This window comes from Megalopta genalis, chromosome 8 (assembly GCF_051020955.1).
Source record: "Megalopta genalis isolate 19385.01 chromosome 8, iyMegGena1_principal, whole genome shotgun sequence".
NCBI lineage: Eukaryota > Metazoa > Arthropoda > Insecta > Hymenoptera > Halictidae > Megalopta > Megalopta genalis.
Window position 1 is genome coordinate 19,056,487 of NC_135020.1, and position 21,059 is coordinate 19,077,545.

The 21,059-nt window shown below is 32.4% G+C and overlaps 3 protein-coding genes across 4 annotated transcripts; 1 reads left to right on the top strand and 2 right to left on the bottom strand.

Moving 5' to 3' along the window:
* Positions 1 to 2,963: 2,963 nt before the first annotated feature.
* Positions 2,964 to 4,054, bottom strand: LOC117217725 (ubiquitin-conjugating enzyme E2 T). Its single transcript, XM_033465551.2, has 2 exons — positions 3,733 to 4,054; positions 2,964 to 3,520 (listed from the first exon to the last, which is right to left on the bottom strand). The coding sequence occupies exon 2, from the start codon at positions 3,509 to 3,511 to the stop codon at positions 3,038 to 3,040; it is 474 nt and encodes a 157-aa protein (XP_033321442.1). The 5' UTR covers positions 3,512 to 3,520; positions 3,733 to 4,054; the 3' UTR covers positions 2,964 to 3,037.
* Positions 4,055 to 4,140: 86 nt separating this feature from the next.
* Positions 4,141 to 5,639, top strand: CIAPIN1 (cytokine induced apoptosis inhibitor 1). Its single transcript, XM_033465550.2, has 5 exons — positions 4,141 to 4,400; positions 4,576 to 4,886; positions 4,961 to 5,105; positions 5,172 to 5,284; positions 5,367 to 5,639. The coding sequence occupies exons 1-5, from the start codon at positions 4,250 to 4,252 to the stop codon at positions 5,475 to 5,477; spliced, it is 831 nt and encodes a 276-aa protein (XP_033321441.2). The 5' UTR covers positions 4,141 to 4,249; the 3' UTR covers positions 5,478 to 5,639.
* cue (Low-density lipoprotein receptor repeat domain-containing protein cueball) lies at positions 5,637 to 21,059 on the bottom strand. 2 transcript variants are annotated; one of them, XM_033465546.2, is made up of 7 exons: positions 20,370 to 21,059; positions 13,492 to 13,704; positions 10,855 to 11,038; positions 10,043 to 10,645; positions 9,339 to 9,656; positions 9,050 to 9,269; positions 5,637 to 8,167 (listed from the first exon to the last, which is right to left on the bottom strand). In XM_033465546.2, the coding sequence occupies exons 1-7, from the start codon at positions 20,458 to 20,460 to the stop codon at positions 8,063 to 8,065; spliced, it is 1,734 nt and encodes a 577-aa protein (XP_033321437.2). In that variant the 5' UTR covers positions 20,461 to 21,059; the 3' UTR covers positions 5,637 to 8,062. The 2 variants fall into 2 exon arrangements, with proteins under 2 accessions (XP_033321437.2, XP_033321439.2); XM_033465548.2 differs by having other exon boundaries at positions 9,050 to 9,266; positions 20,370 to 21,056.

Sequence of the window (21,059 nt, forward strand, 5' to 3'; positions counted from 1 at the left end):
TTGTACGAGTGAATTCTTGTCCGTCGAATATTTTATTCAGATAATGGTTATTCATTACCCCAACACAAATTATTCTATTCACTTATTCAAACAATCTGTTCCATCTATTTATTCGAACAAATTGGTTCATCTATTTATTCGATCAGACCATTGCATCTATTTATTCGAACAAACTATTCCATCTATTTATTCGATCAAGCTATTCTATCTATTTATCCCAACAAACTATTTCGTTTATTTAATCGGACATGGTACAATTATTCAAATTATAAAGAGGATAGTTAAAACTGTTTTTGTTTTTATATAGCTTTATGGGGATATATTTAAACAAAGGACATTGAAGATCAATTCAGTTAGCATACAGTGATTGAAATAAATTTCTTCATGGAATAAACATGCGACTAATATGCAGCTTTTCAATTTGTATGCTATGAAATAATGGTTCCGGGCAAGAAAGTTGCGGACCTGCAACGTGGGAGAGGAGGAATTTTCGGACGTGAATATTCTAGGCCTTCTCGAGTGCGACCCGTAGGCTGCCGCAATTCGGTTTACGGATTCTTCTTCGGGGAGTGAAGCTCAACAAAAATTTATAAGTGCCTATAGGAAATCAAGAATCGTGTCAAACAAAATGCTATCAGTAGCTAAAAAATACTGTAATGGTTCAAAAGTTATAACAAATTGTCAATGAATTTTTCAAATCGACGCATGACTTCAGAAACCGGAGGCACGGGCCAAATTGAAATTATAATTCGAGATGATGTTCAAGTTGAAGTCGAAGTTGCAATTGAAATTGAAATTGAAATTGACAGAGACTGAAACGGTATTACGAATACCGGTAACAGCGATGGTAAACAGTGACGGGCACAAAATACAATAAAACCGTATACAATAATAGCCGTAATCGCACGCCGAAACCGTAAACTGTAATTGTAAGCCGTGTTCGATATCTTATAATATGGTATCGTAATTGTAGGCGTAAACGTATTCTTGTGAATAGTCGTCACGATCTGCTTCGCGCCCTGCGAGCTATATAGTCATTTTATCGATGCGCTAGCCGAACGTTACAGGTCTTCTTCCGAATTTGGCCGCTTCGCTCGATCAGCATCTATCGCCGACCGGTTGCCCTAGCAACGCCGCGATGTTTACATATAACGCGGTGCTCACGTACGCACGCGCAATTACGCCGCGCGTGGTAAGCTCACGGGTGTCAGCGAGCACCGATCGGTGTTTTGACTTTAGATGTCTCTCCGAAATCGTTTACCTACGGCACCAACACTAATATCGAATTAGCTAATATCAATATGATATCGATATCGTAAAATTTTCCGGTATTGAATTCCTGGCAATTGAAATTGAAATTGATAGTGATTAATATGGTATTACGAATACCGGTAACAACGACGGTAAACAGTGTGGCACATAAAATACAATAAATAAAGATAGTACAATAGTATACAATAATTTCCGTAATCGCACGCAGAAGTCGTAAACCGTGATTGTAAGCCGTGTTCGTTATTTTATAATTCGGTATCATAAATCGTAATCGTGGATCGTATTTGTAGCCGTATTCGTAATCGATGTGCTAGCGAAACGTTACTAGGCGTTTCGAAACGTTACTTTCGAATTTTGCCGCTTTGCAGCTGCAGCGTCTTCTTGCTAATGATATTATTAAATACTCCCATAGCTATTTCGTCGTATCATTTTGTAATTAATAACGTCAAACATACAAAGTGATTTTAAAATCACGAATGTCTCGTAGAATCGTTAAATCGAAAATACTCTATTGATAAATTTATTGTTTCAAGTTGTTTAATAATTATAAGAATTTTTTTTCCTAATTTAATGTTTAAACAAAATGAACTAACACAACTCGAGATAAAGAAAAACTTTCAAGGTATAAACACTAGGTATCCACTTTCATGTGGATGAGTTTAATAATCAGTTTAATAGTATTTTGACAATTAAATCAAAAACTATTTTCAAAATTTATTTTTCATATTTATCAAAAAATTAATTCAAAATTAGTGCTTAACAAATGCAAAAATTATTTAATTACATAAAGTTAAATATGATTATTTTCTAAATATTTTTAGTAAAAATTTCATTGCAATACCTCCAGTAGATCAAAAGTTATAAGAAAATGTCACTGCATATCTCGATCCGGAGAATATTTTTATTTGAATTGAATTTTTTTTTCCATTACTAATCGAAAACGCCGGTGGCTCCATTCCGTACTTATCAAGCAGCTACACATCTCTAGATAATACCATTTATGTAAGGAAATTTGTACAGCAGATACCGACTGCTGAATCCGTAAAATCACGTAACTACCTTAGCCCCATAAGATGCATTATCCGTACGGATCCTAAGTCTGTAGTCTGTGTCTGCGCTGTGGCGATTACGACTGTGACGGTACTATAGGGAGTGAAACACAAATGTTCACAAATCTTTATTCAAGTCACCAAAAACCTTTCCGCAATCATCATTTTTGACTATTCGGAATTTTATGGTAGATCATTTTTTATTGTAATTAAAAGTTTTCATTTTAATAATATTTTAATGAAGTTATCTTAATTCAGTACAGTTATTTCATATTATTATATAATTTCCCATTTTTTTATTGTTATTCTTCTATATTCTAAAGTATCTTATCCATCAGACAAAATACAGCAAAAATATTTAAATATTGCATTCGTTTTTTATTTAGGTAAACTTTAGGTAAACATGACTTATCATTAGACTGTGAATTTTATGCATTTATGGCAAATATGAGTGAGAACAATTTAAAAAATGAGATAAGGTAAAACAATTTAAGAGTATCGACGTACTGTTTTCAATTTGTTAAAATTATTACAGAAGGAATTAAACATATATCTAATATCTGTCTCCTACAAATATGATGCAGAAAATTTTTATTTTGCATAAAGATCTGCAGTCTAATTATCATAAATGAAATTCAACGATGACATCTAAAAGATTTACTTCTTCAATTCATTATCATATATAATCTGTTCTACACATATCCATAATAAAGTACTTATTGTAACAAATGTATATTTTTTGTTTCCTCTATAAATTTTCTTACTTTTCTATCAAATTTCAGTCTATTAAACTTATATTCTTCTGCTATTTCTGCCATTAGAGGATCATCAGGATTTGGATTTCCTAAAAGACTCTGCACAGCATCCAAAAGATTTTGCAATCCGATAGTAGGTTTCCAAACACCTTTGGGTGGCATATTTAATAAATCCAAACAGATACGACCTTTATCATCAATGTTTGGATGATACACAGGTGTTTTAAAAGTAATTTGGGGAGGTTCGAATGGATATTCTTCAGGTATATTAATTTCTAATTCAAAAATAGTACCACTATATGGGCTACCACAAGGTCCAATTATTGTTGCAACAAGTTGATCCAAATTATCTGATTTTGGATAACAGCAAATTCCTTCCACAGGATTTTTCGTGAGTCTTTCAAGTTCACGTTTTAATCTAAGAGATCTTTGCATTGTTGTTACCTTTAATAAAAACAATATTTGTTTTGTTACAAATTATATAGAAAAATTAACTGAAATGACTAAAATCATTAAAAATATACTTATGTATATATGTATTAGTACATATATACATAATATGTATACATATTACATATGTAGCGTATGTGTAGGTTTTGTTTAACGGGAGTAAAGTCCTTTATCAGTTGATCTATCTGTTCAATATATGTACTTACAAGATAACTTATCTCTTCTAAATCAACTTAAAATATGAATTTATATATTAATAAATGTCTTTATCGACGTCACGATTTTTGTATTTAATAATTTCACTACATATACTTTATAAATACAAACGTAGGTTTCACATTTACAATGATAGAAACATTGACGGTTAGAATAATTGTCGATTTTACTTTCTGGATCTTATGTAGTATATTTTCACAAGTATTTTGATGCGATATTATAGTGTCATTTTTACATTTTTGAACCTATATGTATACATATAAATATAATATTATAGATAGACTATAATCTACCCGTATGTATGTATCTTTTTGTAACACAGACTTAAAGTTGATAATTTCGTGTTGAGATGGCGCAACTATCGCAGAGATAGGTTATGAGAAGAATTTTCCAATCTATGTTTCATTAATTGAAATTTTGTCAGCTGACTGATGTGCAGTGTGCAGAAATTATTCGCATCTGTTTTTAACCAGCTAATTTTATTGAAATTTGTTACTGTTCCTCAAAATGACGTTTATTAAGGAAAACAGCAGTGTTCTTTTAGTTCTAGATCGTGAAATTTCAGAAAATACCGTTACAGATTTCATAATAGAAGTAAAGAAACCTTTGTGCAATCTCAAGCAGTTGACAATTGTACCGACAAACGAATTAGATACACGTAAGTATTTAACTTTATCTATTGACAACTACTTGATTAAGAAATCTTCAAAAATCAAAAATAAATAAGCATCTTCTTTGAAATAACCTATTAATAGGTTATTATTAACTGATAGTGAAAGTATGGAAGGAAATATTTAGACCATATGTATTATAAATGTACGTATTATTTACAGGTCGTAACAGTGTACCTACTTATGATACAATTATTTCTGTTTTCAAGCAATCATGCCCTAATTATGAAAGATATTTAGAAGATTGTATCAAAGCAATGAAACCAGCTGGTATACTAATTATTTATGAGTCATTTAAAGAAGAAAAAGATGCACAATCTATGTATGACAAAAGAATATCAAATGTAAAATTAGCTGGTTTTAAAGTAAAATCACCTGGAGATATAAATATTGAATTAAAGAATTTGTTACTTGATGTATACAAAGACATAGATGATGTGTCTGAAATAATAGCAGAAAAACCCTCATTTGAAGTAAGTTTTCTTATTATTTGCCTCTACATTATTATAATTGAATACTCTATTTAACATATTTAAAAATTATGTAGATTGGTTCTAGTGTGTCACTTAATTTTGGACAAGCAAAACCCAATGTTTGGAAGTTAGACAGTGCTGCTGAGGAAGAATTAATTAATGAAGATGATCTTCTCGATGAAATTGATGTGTTAAAACCTGAAGTTTCAAGTTTGAAAGGTAGACATATTAAAATATTTATATAGTTTATCTGTATAAGTATTAATCATTGTAATTCTGCTTTAGTTTGTAGTACAACAGGTAAACGGAAAGCATGTAAAGATTGCACATGTGGATTGGCTGAGGAACTAAATGGAAGAATCGTAGAAGAGAAAACTGTAAAATCTTCCTGTGGAAATGTATGCAATATCTGACTAATGCTTTATTTACAGGAGGAAGTGTAAATGGAAAAAATTCATAAAAATTTTATATATTTTACAGTGCTACCTTGGTGATGCATTCAGATGTGCCAGTTGCCCCTATTTAGGTATGCCTGCATTTAAACCTGGCGAAAAAATAATGTTACCTGAAAGCCAATTAAGAATGGAGTAATGAAGAATTCTTTGTAAGTTAGATAAAGCCTTTTTTTTGTTTACATGTAACTGTTATTATAGGAATTTCATTATTAATACGTTCAATTACAGTAATTCTATTTGAAATATAAATATTTAAATAATGTATTTCTATAATAAATATATGCAAAACAAATGCTAATATTTAATTCATTTTATTTTCATCTGTATACAATGATGTTTAATTTTCTTGACTGTAATAGAATGATACAAAACATTTCAGATGTAAAGTACTTTTATCATGTTAATAAGAAACATTGTATTTTCAAGACTTAAGTACTATTGAAAGTACTGTAAATTTACAAAGAAATATTAAACATTTTTGGTATATTTCTACAATACATATCATAAGAACAATAAAATGATTCAAATTTCCGGTATTTATCAACATTATATTAAGTACAAACACAAGAAAAATAACAAAATACATATATTAGCATTCTGTTGTTTGTGGACTATCCAAAAACTCCTCCATACCAGGGAATATAAATATTTCACTAATAAAGTCACTATCCCGTCTCTGGGGATGAGTGCACGCGAAATGCTTACATTCCAAATATAATATTTAACATACATCACTTGTATCATTCTATTCAAACATATTACGCAATTTAACAAATCATACAAACATCTTATACGTAAAACTGTGTACTAAAGTCTAAAAGCAAAGATCACTATGTTTCAAAATCAATAACATTTTCCCTCTGTCAAAATAGTTTTCATTATACGCAGGAACAAAATATAATTGTCATGTACTTAACTTGTTTTGCTTTTCAGACAATAGGAACGTTATTTCATCGGACTAACATACTGAAAACGAAAGATACGAAATTCAGTAGTTAGTGATGAAATAATGAATTGTTTGTCTGTTAAAACGAAAAAACTAGTAACTTATATCAAATGTTAAGTATATGACAACATGCAGCTGCATTACGCCATTGCACCATCATCGTTACTTAACTACAATTTGTTTCTTCTTCCGTTTGTTCACTGTGTCTTTCATTCAGCGCAGTTACAACGCTTTTACTATTAATATATGATGTTATATAAATTTAATCTGTAAAACTATTCTGAAATAATAATTTCAAATGAACAACAATTATACTATGGCTAAAGTTAATAATTTTACATGTGACTTTGGTACAAATTTAGGTTTAGATTCTAAGTAGCTGTTGTTGTTTAGAATGATTATTTAGTTTAGAACATAAAGAGAGCTGTAGAAAGTACAGTTTGACACTTAAGTATTGGAAGAAGTGGTTACACAACATAATGTAATGTGACAGTTTCAGAATGAAACTCATCAGTTGCCCTGTAGAAGCTATTTCTGCTTAAATATGTAATTGTTTATGTCTTAATCCAGAAAATTAAGAAATTACTAGGAATCAATCCAGTTTGCAACAAACTTCGTCATACGTATTGTACTTTCTAGATGTATGAATGTTTGCTATACATGTAAATGATCTTATTAAATCGAGTTGTAAATATCCGATTTTCAAAAGTTCATAACCTACACATATTGTGACCTTTCATGAGTAGCAATGAATTTTTTTCTACATTCAAGAGTTGCACTGTCGCTTTAACTTACAAGCGCTCGTCCCTGTATGTATATATAAAATAACGCTATACAAGATTTATACAAATAGCTGTAGTTCCTTTGTAAATAATGTTACTTATATTACGTTGAATGGCTGTATTAAGTCTGCCTGAACAATATTTTTATGATCTTGATGTATGTAAGCAAATTATGTATAGGTATATTTAATTTTATATAATATAGAATTCGATCTAATACATAATAAAGTACAAGAACAAATGCAAATGTACTCAATGAAATAAGAAAAGTAATAAAATAAATATTTATTTTGGTGGCAATGTAATGATTGACAATTTATTGTGTGAATTATTAAGCTCGATGAATCTTAATAAAAAAATCTCCAATTATTTTGTACAAACACAATGTTTGTTAGAATCTCGTGATCTACAACCCTCTAGGAATGTACTCAATAGTACGTTGAGCAATTATTAAAAGTCTAGCAATTAAGGCAGCTTTTTTCATGTATCCTTCTATTGCAATCAGTTTTCATTTTTAGTGCAATCTGCTTCAAATCGTGTTTCATTACTGTTAAAACATTTACAAGATGAGTGTAAATGTTATAAAAAGAAACTGTTAAGGGAATTAGAAAGTATATATACAATACTTAAGAATTCTCTGTTTCTTCACACACCTATTATTTGTCCACGTTATTAGAAATACAGTGGAACTTAATTGCTTTGTCTTCTCATGAAAAAATATAACAAATATATCTTTAAAAAAAAAGATTAATTTCTTTTGAATAGCTATTTGAAATAATCCTTATATCAACACAACCTCATACATCATATAACATAATTGAGAGTCTTCAAGAAGACCTTTGGTTTTCGTTTGCTGACTGTAATAAATTCAACAATACTACGATACGTTGTGTTATGTACAAACGTCACGTTCTGCGAGGTTAAAATTTCTACGAATTTCAAATGAAATCCGTAAAATCTTCGACAATTAACACATTGAATTATTACTTGATGCTACCATGCAAACTTTTCCATATTATCAAGCAAACAATTTTTTTCTTCTTTCTTAATACCCTTCCTTTCCGGCACAGCAGTACTTAACTTTGGTTCGAAACATGGCTGGAAAAGAACAAAATTTCGAATAGAAATTCAATAAATTCGACTTCCAAACACTTTTAACGATACAAAAAGCATGATCTAATAAATCATACTAAATTCCCGGGATATAGCAAAATGTTAATACTTTCTCTTTATTAGTCTCGTATGTTAGTTTAACTGTAGGAATGTTAATAAAAAAAATGTTCCATCTATTTTTAACCATTCTTATTAAATGAGGCAATATAAATGAAACATACGTTTGTTTTTCCAATTTACGAAAAATTTAGTATGATATGATGATTATAGAGAATTGAAGTTTATTTAATATTTTTATGGATATTATTATCATACTTTCAAAAACTTTCTTTTTTGTGCTACATTAAAAACAGTTTATGTCGACAGATCAGATTACACAAAACAGCAAGTAATATAATAAAAAATCATGCATAAACGCATAATATACTGGTATCAAAAAATTAAGCGATTGACGAGATAAGCAACATATTTGAAAGAAAATACTGTCAAAGTTAATAAGTAATTGATGAATACTATGCTACAGTCTTACAATTTTGTGTTAAATACTGAATATCTTAGATAATAATAACTTTTAGTTATAAGTATGTGAAAGATATATTAAACTATAAAATTAGATAAACAGTAATACTGTCAGTGTGTTTTGCTCGTTTTCGCAATGTAGGATGTGTATGAACGTCGACTGTATGAAATTTTGTACGTGTATGTAGAAAAAAAATTCGCCACTCATGGTACTGGATTGGTATTGAAAGTCAGATCTAATATTAGTTACTTAAAAGTTAAAATGTTCAGGCCAATGACTAAAACTGTATCATAAATCCATGTCATGCACGTGAATGTGTCTTATGTTTTAACAGATGCTTCACTCACAGTTTCACAGATATTCATGTTGCAGCAGTTCTCTGCATCGAAAATATTTTCGCTGTGATTGCCCGGTCGTCTGCGTAATTTATTCACATAAAAACTAAGTACGATTATTATAACTATAAGTACAGCAGTAAGTACGCCAAAAATGATTAATATTTTGTACTCATTGTGTTCCTTCATTATAACCATTTGTGCACTGGCTTTGTTTGCTTCATCACACCTGCTTATGGAAAGCAATTTTCATTAAAATTCGACAATATGGATGAAAAACAAATTTAATATAAATATGTACCTGCAGTCAATTACACTAGTATATTTAGGAACTGATTCAGTTTTTGCACAATAGATCCCACACACTTTTGTTGTGTTACTGAGATCTTCGCAACGAGATCCTTCTGAATATTTACATTTACAAACTGGTTTTTCATTTTGGACGGAGCACTGACCATCATGCAAACAATAGTCTTTGCATGGGTCAGTTGCGCATCTTGGTCCAACGAATGTACCATTGCATTTACAGATGGGTAATCCATTGTATTCATCTACACTGCAGCTACCTTGGAGGCAGTAATTGTGACAGAGGTCTATCTCACAATATTTACCAGTAAACCTAAAGTATACACATTTATTACCATTTGCATAAAGTTGTGGTTACTTTATCTTCATTAAATATTAATTAAGAATGATAAAATGTGAAAACAGAGGTATAAAATTTAATAATCTGAAGAAAATTACTAATACAATTTAAAATGGTTTTCCTGCGTGATATACTTAAGCTATTTTATGTATGACATGATCATTGTTTTTACAACTCTGATTTCTTTACCATGGTATGGCTAGAATTACCATCCATATTACATATCACTGATTTAGCAGTAACTCAGATTTTTCTACAGTTATATTCTTGATTAAACCTCATGTTTTTTTTTGTCTTGCTTTTAAAAGTATTATTTTCTTATCGTTGCCACAGAATATTCTTCACACTTTAGAACTTACCTGTGCTTGCAGTGACAACTATTATCAGTCTCGTTCCCGACTCCCCCGTTAAGGCAGTATTTTGATTTTTCAGTAATAGATTCCGACTCTTCCGTCGTAATAATGGGTAAATTGTTACGTAACTCTGCTTTATTCGTAAGTTTATTCATTTCTCTCTCTTTTGCTAGCGCTTTGCAATCCGAGACTATCCCGGCATTATACCGTGTGACTATTCCATGTACATTTCTGTTATATTGCCCATGGTAGGATACGAACTGCGAAGGAAGGCCCGAAGAATCCCCATTTTTTGGAAACGACCATATCCATCTGTGCACCCAATCAGACCAGTATATCGTGTCACGGTCCACGGCGATGTAAACCAATTGCTGATAGTCAACGCGAATTACCAGCTCGCGATCAGTACCATCAAGATTGCTGCGTTCAATCTCACTGTGCACAGCATTGCTAGCGTCGGTCCAGTAGAGCTTCCCTTCGGCATGATCTATGGCTATTGCTAATGGCTTGTACATATCTCCTTCAACAATAGTAACTCGATCGGTTCCATCAAAATTCGAGCGTTCTATGCACTGGTTCGTTTTATCACTATTTACCCAGTATATGTGACTAGAAACAACATACAATCATCAGATATGCGTGATCCTGTATCCGACGCTCATTAAATCTTGTTTCTCATACTGCATTTTAAAAATCTGTTTTTTCTTTATATTCGTTTGGCACATGCATTTGATTTGAACGACAATGCGAATTAAATTTAAGAGGCAGATCGAGCGATTTTTGTAACACCCGCGTTTCCGTAGAGATAAATGGCACACCTGTTACATGGGTCCACAGCGATACCATGCAGATTCTTGCCCTCTATTTTGTGGAGAACGGTAGGCTTTCCCGGTGGTCCGTCCAAAGGCACGTGCATTCTTATGATCGCTCCTTGTGTAGTGTCAGTCCAGAAAAGATTTCGCGTTTTATCGTCATAGGCGAGTCCTACGATATTGCTATTTCCTATTGTTGGAGATAAACAATAAATTATTAGAAACAGTGTCTTCTATCTCATATCTTTTTTAGCGGCCTCATCCAATCTCGTCGAGTCAAAATAGCTCTGGTGTAAAAAAATGAAAATTTCGCACTTACTAAATGTATAATATATTCTTTTGAGAAGGTCAATTTTTGAATTTTTCTTTACCTCCTGAATACAAGTGATAACAAATGATAAAAAGGTACATATTGATCATTTTTAATTTTAGGCCATGTTGAAATAGGTCCACTTAGCAGGACCAAAAGTTTTTTCTTCTACATACATATATGAAATTTGCGTTATAATACATAAGTAGATATTACTTGTGATAAAGTTACAGTTAAAGATCACATGATTGCTCGCATTTGCTACTGATAAAAATATTTTTCACGTTCAATATGTAAATCTTTTTTTACAAACATCCGAATACTTTTTGCCGAGGGTAAGTAATGTCTCTTAGGAAAAGCACAAGCTCTGACGAATCGAATGTTTACATACAGATGTTTTTTTTTTATAAATCCCTGGCTTCTCCACTTCTAATTGGAAGATTGCGAAATTAGATGTCTTCTTCCCCCCCCCCCCCCGTTGAAATAATAAATACTTAAACATGAATTTATGAAGAGTAGATTGTTATAATACAAATACAATAAATTCTCCATAGTTAACCCTCAGCTTGTAAACAAAAATGGACAATTTGGGAAGAGGAAGTACTATTTTCCAGTTTTGCAGCTCGTTTTTATAATTGTTAACAATCGGTAACTATAAAAACGAGCCGCAAGGCTCGTATAATCGTATCTCCTCTTCCCAAATTGTCCATTTTTGTTTACAAGCTGAGGATCAATGAGGGAGAATTTACTGTAAACCCAACTGGCCTAGTCAAGATCATTTTTATCTTAGATTCTAGTTTTGCTCTTTGTCTAAGGATGATTATGATAATTCTAATAGTCCAGTATTTTTGTGGCTTCACATGAACCAATACTAATTGGCTTTATAATAACAACAGTTAAATTTAATCACACAAAATCTTGTAAATGATTCTAGTACAGGTTGCTAGAGCTGCAACCTTGACTCTTTGGTATCTCAGGATCTCGAGCCGAGATTTGTTTGCAAAGAAAGAACTGGTATGTAAATATTCGAATAGAATACTTGCCGGTTTACCGATGTGTATCTTTTGAAAAATATTACGAATACAATCGTTACAAGAAGACTAGTTTAGAAATTAGCAATAAGATTTTTCTCGCAATTTGCAATGTTTACTTTTGTCTCAATAGATCCGTTGCGTCATAAACTCGACACTTCCGAGGGATCAAGCCGAAACTGTAGCAGTATTAGAGGTATAATAATTCATTTTCCATGAAAACATAAAAATGTTTCAGTGTTTAAATATTTTCGTGTATAATTTTCTATTTTTTTAAGTTTTATCATATATATGCATATTATTTATAGACTAATTTATACTATTAAGGCCTTCCGAGTTCCACCAAATTTTTGTTTTCAGTAAAAAATAAACGTATAATATCGAAATTATAATAAAACAAAATGTGCGAATTTTTGACACCATAACGAACTAATTTTTCCTACGTTTTGGTTATCTCGTTTGGTCTACGTTTGGTTTCTCTTGTTACAAGTCGATGGCTAGGTTTTGTATATCGTGGACTAGCCGATGTACCGAATGCCACAGGATAAGTAATGGTGAACATCGGATAATGCTACAGGTAAAACGGTTAAAATACAGTGGGACTTCGATAAAACTGCTTCATTAGGCATAGAAAATGTATGTAATTTATACAACTCGAGACGATAACTGAAAGTAGAAACACGTCACTTGGCCGTACTTGCCGTAGAAACAAAATAAACAATTGGGATGACCTATCTATAAGAATACACTATTGTATACAAGATGTCTAAAAAGTGTTCGAATTAAATAAAATGGGTAATTCCTGAGGTCAATTGAGAAGACACATTTTCCGTAACTAAAATGTTCACCGTTGCTTAACGCATTAAATGCCGAAAATCAATCTCAAAAGTTTCCTCATTATCAAAATCATTTAATTAATGAAACCGAACGTAGAAAGTTAGGATCTATCATAATGGACCGTACTTGAACTCTTTTGCATTCTAAGCATCGAATATATTAGAATAAAAAATTGTGACCGACGCGACACTTAACGCGTATCAATTCGGCAGGCAACCACATTACTCGGTGATTAACTAGGCAGACACGTTCTATGAAAGACCAGCTAGGAGTCACGACAGCCAGGCGGGTTTGAAAGAAAATCTGCGTGTTATTAGCGATCAGAACGCTGCATAATTTGTGCATCGTATTGCGAACTGTTGAAATATTTGTCCCTATTCCCCTTATCTCGCAGTTTATATTGAGGTATTTTACGATCAACAAATGAAAAGATAACGGAAAAGTATTTGCAATTCATATGCTTACCTTTATATAGCGGCTTCGTCGTGACATCTCCCTCCAACAGGTTGCTACTAAACAGAGGAACCGTGCTGTTTGTGTCGGAGAGAAATAGCGTCTGTGTAGAATCATCGTAGACGAATGCAGCCAGTGAACTAGCTTTTTCGAATTCGATTCGTCTAGTTAGCGATTGATTTTGAGAAAAAAATTCGATTTCTCGTCCAATTGTTACCGCTAAATCTGTAATGAAGACGGAAAGAAACCGGGTCAGCGAATTGCACTTCTTTCGACGAAATTATATGCATCATTCTAAATGACACTACAGCTTTAGATACAGTTACACATATAGAATGAAAATATTATAAGATACAAAATCGGATGAAATTGAATACAGTTTTATTTTAGTTTTGGATTCGCCGAAAGCATTAACGAGAATAGACGATTTTGAGAGTATATATATTTGTGAGAATTACAATTATAATTGTACATATTTAAACGATTTCTCAACTATTCAGATCTGCGATTTAATAAATGGTGATCCGAATGGCGTTAAGCGCGATTACGCGCGTCTATTATACACAGAGTCAAAAAAGTTACCGCACACATTTTGAAGTGCAATGACTTTTTTAAAACTGCACTAAATGACTTAAATGTATTTTAGTATAACTAGTATACTAAAAAATAATCGAAAGTTTTTATTTTTTAAATTTTGCTATTATGTACTTGAGAAATGTACTATCTAATGAGAAAAAAAAGAGGAACTTCTGTTTTTTAACTTTTTGCTCTCACTCTATAACGAAAATTTAAAAAATGTATTTCGTAAATTCCGGTAAGTACGAGTTGTAAACAATTGAAGATCGCGAACGTCACAGTTTTGTCTTGATTAAAAAAGATAAAAACGAGAGATTTTTTTTTGTCATTCCAAGTTACAATAAAATTAAAAAAAAAAAAACATTTTAGTCATTGTCTAGTTTAGACTTGTCTCTCTGTTATCTAAAATAAATTCAAGTCACTTAGTGCAGTTTGAAAAAAGTCATTGCGTTTCAAAAGGTTTATGGAAACTTGTGTATACGAACGTGTGATGCAAATTTTCTCGTCGCTAATGAATGCTAAAGACTATCAGAGTTAACATTATGAATCTGCAATTCGCAATGAATTTTTTCAATCCTATGTTGTTCTGCGTCTTTTCAATTGTACACACAGAAAAGATATTGATATCGGAATATTGATTGCTGGGGTTGAAGTGTATAGTCCTTACATTTCGATAAAAGACCAAGCGAACGTTGTTATTGCAACATTGTAGAATTATATGCCAAGGACATCAAATTACAATGATAATACGGTGCAAATTAACCTTTCACGCTTTGGCTAATATCGTTCATTAAAAAGCACTATCTTCTTTTTTCGGTTCATACGATTCAATTTCCCCCTTCCCGCGTTTTCGCACAAGCCGTGGCTTCAGATCCATTCGAATTCTTATGCAGCCATTTTTTTTCTAACACACTGTTTAGCTCGCGTCAACGTTAATCTTTTCGTAGCACCTTATATAATCAGTTCATCATTTGATCTGGTTACTAGAAAATTAGAATTTATGTGGAGCATTTGTAGATCCAGGTCTGAATAGACATGGGAGGCCCAAGAAGAAAGCAGATACTAGCAGCGATAATCCTCTTTTCTTATCGGATGAACGCTATCCATAAATCTGTTAACAGTAGCTGAGTCGCACATCAATCAAGTCACGTCATCATGACAGACAGCTTGTTAAAAGACAACTAAGGAACATCTGACAATTAAAGGCTAAATGTTATCGCGATCACTTTATTACGGCTGTTGATGAGAAGCGATCAGAACTCATAAATGGCGGACGCCGCTATCACGTTACCATTAACCATTATGCATGGTGCAGGATGTCCGTATATTAAACAAATTTTATAACTTTTGTTGGAATTTTGTAATTTTGACTTACGAACAATTTGTCAAAGTTTGAATAAAAAGGAGCTCTTATATCGCCATACACGAATGGGTTACCAAAAAGATGATAAATAAAAAATAATAATTGTTAAATGCTAAGAAAAACTTTTGCTTTATCATTGTGTAAATCGAAAACAATGTACATTGTATACATATGTACAATTAAAATAATGTTAATTATGGATAGCAGACAAGGAATTGCATTGAATCGTAAGCAAAAAGAAAACGTTCACGATCTTGACATATTTACATGTATCCACTAGAGCTTCCACAGTGTCCATTCATAGACTAATACGTTATCTAATAAAATTCATTCTAATACAAGAGGTCTAAAGTTTATTGTGCCGTAATAACAAATCAATGAGTTGTACACATTTTACAATTGTAGGAGGGGAAATTTGTAACCTCAACCTGTTGACCTAGCTATATGTATAATACCCATGTGTATATCAATCATTAAATAATCGCGGACATAAATTATAAATGAATAAGGTAGTACGCATGTATCTCGTTCAGCGTAAATGTAAATGCGTCATGTATCGTAATCATGCCAATACGATTATAAAGTCATATATTGAAATGGATCAAATACGCGGGAGATCGGAAAAATCAAGAAAATATAAAGTAAACGACCAATTGATCTCGATTGTCGCGTCGATCCTCGGAAGAAGGATAGTTTTACTAATGTAAGAAGCGGGTAACAGATTCAAATCGACCCACAGTATGTTTGTTCGCTTATTAAATTGATCAAAAGCCAACAACAGAGGGGCTGAACTGTACTGAATAAGTTATCTACAGAATAGTAAAAGTACTTGGAAATATCTAGTACAAAATGAGCAGTATAAAGATCAGGAAAGTTTAATTTGATTATGTGAAACTTAATACTCAAATTAGACTTTTAGCAAATATATATGTGTATCCTTTTTTTTCTAATATTGAAATCTCATATTGAGATTTATTAATATATTTCATGTTACAAAATTACAGATTAAGAAATTAAGAAATTACAAAATATTGAACACATGAAACAAAGATCGATTACATACATACAAAATTGTACAAGGATATGCAGTAGAAACAATATCCTTAATCCGTTGAATTGACTAATTCTACAAAGAGATTGAAAGGGTGCAATTTAAATCAATGTATATACGAGATAAAATAAATTTATTAGATTTTGCTGATTAAAATGATTAAACAAAGCAAACTATTTTTGTTTTGCATAAAAAGATTTCTACTCTTTTCTGTTATCAAAGTCATTAAAGAAAATATAGGTATGATATAGATATAAATTTTCTTTGTCTTCTAGAAAGCTGTGTGAACGACAGAGAATAGTTTAGGACTACTTAATTAGAATTAAATGTGACATTATTGAATTGATTATAAGGAAAGATGGTAAAGTTTGCTTGCTGCTCAACGAATACGTAAATGTCACTAATATTAGATCAGTGTCACAAGGAAAAATTCGTTACGCAAGATACGTTATTATATTGTTTATTTTGTCACCATAGCGAAATAAATCAGACGAACGTGTCGCAAAAGTGTTCCGATAGTGTAAAAGTTTATCGGGACCGATATAGGTTCGAAAGTGTATCAATTTCTTTCGTTATTCCCGATCGAGTTTGCCGGGGAAAATGTAAACGCGCAGTGACGCGCTATTGCAATAAATTGTCGCTGTTTTTGCGAGCTACGCATTAATTGGGTAATGATGTGCGACAATCGAGATAATAAAGTTTGTTGTCACTCTCTGCAATGCGTATTGTTTATACATATGGGATTCGATAATATGAGGAAAACTTATGTTAATGGAGCGCTAGCACGTTACACTCGCGTGAATTTAATGAACTTTTCGCAGCATACAATCGCGCCATTTGCCCTCAAAATATTTGATCGAGAACTTTTCTTTCGGTGCATCGAACAAAATTAGATTACCCTCCGATAACAATAAAAAAAAGCTCAGTTTACTCACGCCTAATTTTTTTTAAATATTTGCTCGCATTAAACTTTATATCATATAAAAATAAACCAAATTTTTCTGACAATGTCATTGTAAAATACAATTTTTTCTTTGTCTTTCCGAATTATACATGTAAAGTTTTGAAATTGTAAATATTCCCAAAGGTTCAAAGTTCAAAATAAATAAATATTCATTGTATTGTATGAATATAATTTGGCATTGAATTGTCTTTCAAGTAATTTTCCTGTAATATATTTAAGATTTGTGTTTTTACGATATTGTACAATTAAATGACTGTAATCAATTGTGCAGTATGAAATCTGCTGACTTATTGTTTAGTTTACGATTAAATTTAATACAATATGAAAGTCATATACGTAGCAAAAATGATTATTTTCAATTTTCAAGTACTATTATCACCGTTGACAAGTGCGTTATCATTACTATCAGAACTAATAGTGCACACTACAGTTTACTGTCACAAATTAATGATTAATTTATTTAAATCATAATCGTGTATTTTTGTGTTGTCATTAATTTATGCAGTTGGTGACATTGATACTAACCAATTTTGTTTTGGTTCAAGCGTTTATCGAAATTATTAAGAGATATATTTAAATAACACAGATATTACGGTAACAATATTTTTTTAAAAATACGATTATTGTGTACACAATTATAACCACATAAATCATTTTGTCGCGTTTTAAAAAATAACAAATGCATAATAAATTATTGATAATAAACCACTGATATCACGTGTTTTTTTAACGCACTGTCATTATTTATGTAGTTGGTGACATTGATACTAATCATTTTGTTTTGGTTCAACCATTTTTGGAAATTGTTAAGAGATATATTTGAATAACACACATATTACGGTGGTAGATTTAAAAAAAAAAAATGCGATTATTCTGTACGCAATTATAACTACATAAATCATTTCGTCGCGTTTTAAAAAATAACAAATACATAATAAATTATTGGTAACAAATCATTGGTATTTCATTTATTTCATTCTAATTCTGAGTGCTTTTAATAAGTGTCGTAACCGTGACAGTAACGATCAATTTCTCTATTTATAGCTACTATATAAAATAACGTGTATCATTAAACAGTAATTTGGTTATGCTTAAACATTTTAAATAGCTCCAATACATATCATTACAGCATTATTATATAATTCTTATGTAATTCGATGACTCACTGTTATCACTGATTTTCAAACGATGTTGCTCTGGTATGTTTAACCGATAATCATCGATATTGACATTTCCCATCGTACAAACTAGATAGATTACGATAGATTCCTATCGAAAAATATTTTTGAGGCTGCGCTTAAAATTCGTTACAGATATTGTCACATTGTATCAATTTTTCGAAAAAATTTGAATTATGCTATTACTTTTGAATCACCCTGTACATCGTTCTATTAAAGATCTATTCGAAAAAGTGTTTTAACGAATTTCATCTTCAGAAGCTACTTAATCAAGTGGAACTAAATGTAATGAATATTGCATGAACAAAATATTGAAAACTTACACCGAGTCTTCTATGTAATTGAAACGTTAAATCGTGTCGTCAGTTTCTAATCATGGCTGTGTACGTAAAATGGTACTAGAAGAGTATTTTGACTGTTGAATGTGGTTAAGTTTAATGAATATTCAGTAAAAACAAGACAGTAATAAAAACCAGACGGCTGATTCATTTCTACTCTCGTATTATTTCTACTTTGATCTCGGATAGGATTTTTATATCACCTATATCGAAATTCTTTGCATTAATTATTCAAAGGCTTAACAATCCTCAGCACGTCACTTCATCAAAGATCACATTTGTCACGTACGTATGCCAATAGTCGCGCGCACGCACCATTGAATCGGGAGAAGTTAAAGTTACGGTCTAACGAAAAAGACCGCGAATTCCAAGGCAACCTATTTGGCCAGCAACTGCTGAAGTCAGCTGTCATACTACTATCAATTTACAGTTAACGAACTACATAAATCGAACAACATATCGTAATGCACTGCATCAACACTATCGATCTACCTTGACGCATTGAATCCATAAATTATAAATTCGTTTACTCGCGCATTACGTAACCTAATTTTCCAATGCCGTTGGATCACTAATTAAACAATCGACCCATAGATAAAGCACACACAACGGGAATCTTTGTCTTCGTTTTTCACGTGTTTCAAATTCTTCCGTAGCAAGCCTGATCGTGAACGGATTACGAATCTGATCTGAAAGGCGTACGACACGCTTTAGGTTTATTCACTCGAGCGTATAATAAGAGAGCCAGCCCCGATGCTGTATGTAACGAGATGGTCGAAAAAGTCTGCAGTTTACAAAGGTTGCGACACGAGGTAATTCGCTTGATGTCCCAGTGAAACATTCCGTTCCATTTCTACATTATGTGTCCCACACGCGCCGGATTTCTATGTGTACATGGATCTACTAAGTTGCCGGTGACAGGAGAAGCTTGTCATCAGAGGATGGACAGCTCCGGCAAAAATTCAGATTCTGCCTGTGCGTGTCACGAAAATGAGTTTTCGAAACCGCACACTGCTGTTGTTCCACTTTCATTGATACAATTTATTCGTGTATACCGCTGTACGATCGCACGTAACAGTTTGACATTCATTACGTAAACAGGTGTAAGGACAAGTAATACTTTGATTAACGCGTTAATAATCATCGCGATGATCCCACGGTACGTTTCGATGCAATTGAAGGGTCGGTTTCATTCACCTTTCGACCGTGTTTCGTCTTTCAATACGGTAAAGCTATCCTGGAGAAGTGGCGTACGTGACGAAGGAAGCCGCGTGAATGGAGTCGGTTCTATACTACACGACCCGCAACGTTGTTCTGTGTCCGGTACAACCTCGTGTTCGTACCGTGTTACTGTTGTTATTACGTTAACACAGAATTTTTTCTCACATACGATCGCTCGCTGGATCATCGATTTACTTACCCCACGATTTGGCGTTCGTATTGACTGCGTGGATCCCGAATACAATCGTTAACGTTACAATTAGGTATTCACGGGATGTCATGGTGCGCATTCATGTATTAGATGATAGATATTACTAAAAAGTTTTTCCAGGCACAATTGCTGCCGAAAAACTATGCCGATTCTCTCAAACTCGAACTTTTTCTCAAAGCTCTCACAGCAATGCGGAACGAACACCACTGTACATCCTCCCGCTCAAGCGGCTGTGCGCGAACTGAAGACTCGTGACGACTTCCATATCCATGCCACTCTGTTAAACCTGAGATTCGGCCAATGGCGTTCCACACTTTCGCGTTCGGGTTTTAACACATTAATTTGCACAGAACAAAAATGAACTTAATTAGACGAAGTCTGCGTAGATTTCTTTCAACATTGGTTCACGTATTAACGACGATACTGATACATTGAAATTGTTCATCGTTCGGAATATATTAATGCTTTACGTACTTCGTGACACGGCATTATTTTCTGAAGGTAATCCAAACAGTTTGTAATTTCGTGACGTCGAGTGCTGTATATTATTGCAACATGTGGTATTAAACTTTTGATACTTTAGCTTAGAGTTTAGAGAAAGAAGATGCAGGTACAAATTTCCTTGTAATGCTAAGCTTGCAAACCGAGTTACGAATAGTTTTCACAGCGTGTCGTATA